This window comes from Xiphias gladius, unplaced genomic scaffold, assembly GCF_016859285.1.
Source record: "Xiphias gladius isolate SHS-SW01 ecotype Sanya breed wild unplaced genomic scaffold, ASM1685928v1 HiC_scaffold_592, whole genome shotgun sequence".
NCBI classification, from domain to species: domain Eukaryota; kingdom Metazoa; phylum Chordata; class Actinopteri; order Istiophoriformes; family Xiphiidae; genus Xiphias; species Xiphias gladius.
This window is the reverse complement of record NW_024402291.1, coordinates 1-6,375: the sequence shown is the minus strand read 5'-3', so window position 1 is coordinate 6,375 and position 6,375 is coordinate 1. Positions and strand designations below refer to the sequence as shown.

The 6,375-nt window shown below is 42.9% G+C and overlaps 1 protein-coding gene across 1 annotated transcript; it reads left to right on the top strand.

Moving 5' to 3' along the window:
• Positions 1–492: 492 nt before the first annotated feature.
• LOC120787758 (mediator of RNA polymerase II transcription subunit 27-like) lies at positions 493–5,889 on the top strand (the record flags this gene model as incomplete). The annotated part of the gene is made up of 3 exons (XM_040123345.1): positions 493–623; positions 1,158–1,251; positions 5,607–5,889. Coding segments are annotated over 3 exons (432 nt in total), but the record flags the coding sequence as incomplete, so codon positions are not given.
• Positions 5,890–6,375: the final 486 nt, after the last annotated feature.

Genomic DNA, 6,375 nt, shown 5'->3' with positions numbered 1-6,375 from the left:
TATATATATGTATGTTTATATATATATGTTTATATATATATGTATGTTTATATATATATGTATATATATATATGTATGTTTATATATATATGTATGTTTATATATATATGTATATATATATATGTATGTTTATATATATATGTATATATATATATGTATGTTTATATATATATATGTGTGTTTATATATATATATGTGTGTTTATATATATATATATGTGTGTTTATATATATGTGTGTTTATATATATGTGTGTTTATATATATATATGTATATATGTTTATATATATAATATGTTTATATATATAATATGTTTATATATATATGTTTATGTATGTATATATGCGTATATATATATATATATATATATATATGTGTATATATGTATATATATATATATATATGTGTATATATGTGTATATATGTATGTATATATTTATATCTTTGTTTTGTATATATTTATGTATACTTGCATGTGTGTATTTGTGTGTAGTTGCAGTACCACGCTGGTCTGGCCTCCAGTTTGTTGAATCAACAATCACTCAAACGATCAGCCAATCAGATGGGAGCTTCAGCCAAGCGACGACCCAAAGTCCAACCCAGTACTCTGGTACTACCCCCTCAGTGAGTACTGCAGTACTGCATACTGTATATCATATAATATAGCATAAATACAGGAGGTATATGCTGATATGAAGCTGCAGTACTACATACTGTATATATTATTATAATACTAGTAGTGCGCATATATCCATTTAATAGTGCAATAGTACATATATGCTACTATAATACGGCAGTACTACAGACAATCAGTTGGCAGATCATAAGATGTGCTGTGAACAAAATGATAGACAGGCCTCTGAATTTAAGACAGGAGTTTTAAAGCAGAAAAAGTGAATACTTTAAAATTAATGGAACAATAAACATTTATTAATGATTCACTGCAGATTAGTTTGTTTATACACAGTCTGATATTATAATGTCAGTGTGTTGTAGCTGAACCTTAACTCTGACCCATGTACTGCAATTTAAGTACTACTGCTCTCTATACGGTGTGTATTCAGTTTACACTTTCTGAAAATCTGAAACTGAATGTGAGTGTAAAATATTGCAGTCCCCTCTTCACAATACTGTCACACTGTGTTCCTCTGTGTACAGGTATGTGGATGATGTAATCTCTCGGATTGGCAGGATGTTTCCTGACATGACCATCGAGCTGTTCAGACCCAACGGGACGTCAGCTGTACTGCTGGTACCTAAACGCTAACACAAAGTATAATACACACCGTACAATTGTGTTTCAGGAGGTAACAGGTGTGTCTCTCTCCTGGGGGTGGGAATTGAGAAACGGTTCCAAATTGTCAGAGCAATCGTAATCATATGCCTCTGAGTTTATCAATTCCTTGTATCAATGCTAGCAAGTTTTTTCTGAATGTTGCGCATTGCAAAACAATGATGCCAAACTCATGCATCTATGCTGCTAGAAACTTGCAACAAGATGGAGTTATGGTGGAGAGGAAGAAACGGTCCAAAGCACCCCTGAATTTTAAATACAGAGTGTAGAATATCCTGAAAAATAAATGCTAATTAACCAATTTTGTATAATCAAAATATTTTAATAAAATGTACAATAATACTGAACAAAAGAAAAGAAAAAAACAAAATTTGCATAATAACGAAATAATACAAACACAGAATATACCACACATACAATTATTGGCACCCTTCACTAATATTTTGTTGCAAACCTTTGGCAACAACGACAGCCTCTAAACATTTCTTGTAGCCATCTAGAAGCTTCTTGCACCTGTCTGCTGGTAGTTTCTGCTGCTTCTTAATTGCTAAATGTTCAAGCTCTTTTAAGTTTGCAGGAGTCCTTTTTGCAATGGCAGATTTCAGTTCTTCTCCAAAGGTTTTCAGTGGGATTAAGTTGAGGACTCATTGCTGGCCAGTTTAAAACAGTCCATCTTTTCCTTTTCAACCAATCTTTTGTGCTGCTGGATCTGTGCTTTGGGTCGTTGTCCTGCTGAAAGACCCAAGACCTTCGCCTCAAACCTAGTTTTCCAACACTGGGTAATGCATTTCGCTCTAAAATGCTTCCATACATTCAATGTCTTCAGTACCAGAGGCAGCAAAGCAGCCCCACAGCATTGTAGAACCTCCACCATGTTTTACTTTGGGTAGGGTGTTCATATCCTTTCCGGCTTCATTTTAGCGACTGTAGACAAACTGATAGACTGCATTCCCAAAGAGCAAGAGAGTTTCATCTGTTCCAAGAACGTTCTCCCAGAAAGACTGTAGCTTATCCATGAAAGTTTTTGCAAACATTAGTTTTGCTTTTTTGTGCCTTTTTTTCAATAGTGGTGTCGTCCTTGGCCTTCGCCTGTAGAGCCCTACTAGGTTAAGTGTGTGGTGTATGGTGCGGGCTGAAACCACCATTCCAGATTACTCCAAGTCAGCCTGAAACTCTTTAGATGTCTTGCGCAGTGTTTTTCCACAATCCACATCAACCTTTACAGACTCTCAGACATGATGCCCCTTTTTATGCAGTAAAACCTTCATTCATTGGGTAATTCAGATCATGAGAACACTGATAATTAAGACCAGGTGAGTCTCATTTGTTTTTTATTTTGTTTGAGAAACTAATTTCAATTCATCAATAAGGTGCCAATAATTGTGTCAAGCACATTTTATGTTTATTTTTTTATTTCACTATATGAAAGCATTTTTGGTGTTGTTCAGTAACTATGGACATTTTATTAAATATTCTGATTATAAAAAATTGGTTAATTTGCATTATTTCTGAGGATATTCTCAATTCTGTACTTAAAATTCAGGGATGTCAATAATTTCAACTAGGACTTTAGGCTCTACTTGGGCAGCCCGCCCAGGTAGATAAAGACCTGGACTGGTAGATAAGATCACTGGGTTTAAACTGAGGTAAATCTGACATTAGAGCCCCTTATCTCACTCTTTTAAAACTAGTTTTCTCACCTGTCTGTCTCACCTGTCTGTCTCACCTGTCTGTCTCACCTGTCTGTCTCACCTGTCTGTCTCACCTGTCTGTCTCACCTGTCTGTCTCACCTGTCTGTCTCACCTGTCTGTCTCACCTGTCTGTCTCACCTGTCTGTCTCACCTGTCTGTCTCACCTGTCTGTCTCACCTGTCTGTCTCACCTGTCTGTCTCACCTGTCTGTCTCACCTGTCTGTCTCACCTGTCTGTCTCACCTGTCTGTCTCACCTGTCTGTCTCACCTGTCTGTCTCACCTGTCTGTCTCACCTGTCTGTCTCACCTGTCTGTCTCACCTGTCTGTCTCACCTGTCTGTCTCACCTGTCTGTCTCACCTGTCTGTCTCACCTGTCTGTCTCACCTGTCTGTCTCACCTGTCTGTCTCACCTGTCTGTCTCACCTGTCTGTCTCACCTGTCTGTCTCACCTGTCTGTCTCACCTGTCTGTCTCACCTGTCTGTCTCACCTGTCTGTCTCACCTGTCTGTCTCACCTGTCTGTCTCACCTGTCTGTCTCACCTGTCTGTCTCACCTGTCTGTCTCACCTGTCTGTCTCACCTGTCTGTCTCACCTGTCTGTCTCACCTGTCTGTCTCACCTGTCTGTCTCACCTGTCTGTCTCACCTGTCTGTCTCACCTGTCTGTCTCACCTGTCTGTCTCACCTGTCTGTCTCACCTGTCTGTCTCACCTGTCTGTCTCACCTGTCTGTCTCACCTGTCTGTCTCACCTGTCTGTCTCACCTGTCTGTCTCACCTGTCTGTCTCACCTGTCTGTCTCACCTGTCTGTCTCACCTGTCTGTCTCACCTGTCTGTCTCACCTGTCTGTCTCACCTGTCTGTCTCACCTGTCTGTCTCACCTGTCTGTCTCACCTGTCTGTCTCACCTGTCTGTCTCACCTGTCTGTCTCACCTGTCTGTCTCACCTGTCTGTCTCACCTGTCTGTCTCACCTGTCTGTCTCACCTGTCTGTCTCACCTGTCTGTCTCACCTGTCTGTCTCACCTGTCTGTCTCACCTGTCTGTCTCACCTGTCTGTCTCACCTGTCTGTCTCACCTGTCTGTCTCACCTGTCTGTCTCACCTGTCTGTCTCACCTGTCTGTCTCACCTGTCTGTCTCACCTGTCTGTCTCACCTGTCTGTCTCACCTGTCTGTCTCACCTGTCTGTCTCACCTGTCTGTCTCACCTGTCTGTCTCACCTGTCTGTCTCACCTGTCTGTCTCACCTGTCTGTCTCACCTGTCTGTCTCACCTGTCTGTCTCACCTGTCTGTCTCACCTGTCTGTCTCACCTGTCTGTCTCACCTGTCTGTCTCACCTGTCTGTCTCACCTGTCTGTCTCACCTGTCTGTCTCACCTGTCTGTCTCACCTGTCTGTCTCACCTGTCTGTCTCACCTGTCTGTCTCACCTGTCTGTCTCACCTGTCTGTCTCACCTGTCTGTCTCACCTGTCTGTCTCACCTGTCTGTCTCACCTGTCTGTCTCACCTGTCTGTCTCACCTGTCTGTCTCACCTGTCTGTCTCACCTGTCTGTCTCACCTGTCTGTCTCACCTGTCTGTCTCACCTGTCTGTCTCACCTGTCTGTCTCACCTGTCTGTCTCACCTGTCTGTCTCACCTGTCTGTCTCACCTGTCTGTCTCACCTGTCTGTCTCACCTGTCTGTCTCACCTGTCTGTCTCACCTGTCTGTCTCACCTGTCTGTCTCACCTGTCTGTCTCACCTGTCTGTCTCACCTGTCTGTCTCACCTGTCTGTCTCACCTGTCTGTCTCACCTGTCTGTCTCACCTGTCTGTCTCACCTGTCTGTCTCACCTGTCTGTCTCACCTGTCTGTCTCACCTGTCTGTCTCACCTGTCTGTCTCACCTGTCTGTCTCACCTGTCTGTCTCACCTGTCTGTCTCACCTGTCTGTCTCACCTGTCTGTCTCACCTGTCTGTCTCACCTGTCTGTCTCACCTGTCTGTCTCACCTGTCTGTCTCACCTGTCTGTCTCACCTGTCTGTCTCACCTGTCTGTCTCACCTGTCTGTCTCACCTGTCTGTCTCACCTGTCTGTCTCACCTGTCTGTCTCACCTGTCTGTCTCACCTGTCTGTCTCACCTGTCTGTCTCACCTGTCTGTCTCACCTGTCTGTCTCACCTGTCTGTCTCACCTGTCTGTCTCACCTGTCTGTCTCACCTGTCTGTCTCACCTGTCTGTCTCACCTGTCTGTCTCACCTGTCTGTCTCACCTGTCTGTCTCACCTGTCTGTCTCACCTGTCTGTCTCACCTGTCTGTCTCACCTGTCTGTCTCACCTGTCTGTCTCACCTGTCTGTCTCACCTGTCTGTCTCACCTGTCTGTCTCACCTGTCTGTCTCACCTGTCTGTCTCACCTGTCTGTCTCACCTGTCTGTCTCACCTGTCTGTCTCACCTGTCTGTCTCACCTGTCTGTCTCACCTGTCTGTCTCACCTGTCTGTCTCACCTGTCTGTCTCACCTGTCTGTCTCACCTGTCTGTCTCACCTGTCTGTCTCACCTGTCTGTCTCACCTGTCTGTCTCACCTGTCTGTCTCACCTGTCTGTCTCACCTGCCTGTCCGTCTGTATTTCTCACCTGTCTGTCTCACCTGTCTGTCCCTCTACCCGTCTCTACCTGTCTGTCTCTCTACCCGTCTCTCTACCTGTTTTTCTCACCTGCAGACCTGGTTGCGGAGCTACATTAAACTCTTCCAGTCTTCCTGTCAGCGCTGTGGTCGTTTCCTGCAGGATGGACTTCCTCCAACATGGAGGGACTTTAGGACCCTGGAGGCGTTTCACGACACATGTCGCATGTAAACAAGCGCTTTGTGTTTTTGATTTTCTGTTCGTATTCTGTGTAAAGTTTGAATAAAGTTTGATTTAATTTTTCATAGATACATTTGTGTTTTTAACATTACCGTAATAAAGGTAATCCAAACAAACATCAGTAGTCTGATGTAACTTTTACTAGCAGCAGTGGTAGTAGATTCAAGATTCAACAATCTTAATGGCCATGTGAAAAAACAACAGCTCGTACATTGGAATACCTACTCCCCACTCACTCTTGCAGTATCAAACTCTAAACATAAGTTCTAAACATTAAGTAAGTACAATACATAGTGACTAAAAAGAGTTATGGGACTAACTAATTATAATACTATGGCGGGTGCTGCAAAAAAATGTAAAGTGACCAAGTGCAGTACAGTGATAACAATAGCATAGGAAATAGTAACAAAAAAGTGGTAATTTGCAGAAAATGTGATATTGAAGCGATAGTATCAGGGGTGGATGGAAACAATAATTCAGGCTGGGAGATTGACTCCATCTCAAGCCATCCTGTTCATGCAAACCAACTGACCACTAATTTTGTGGGCCAACC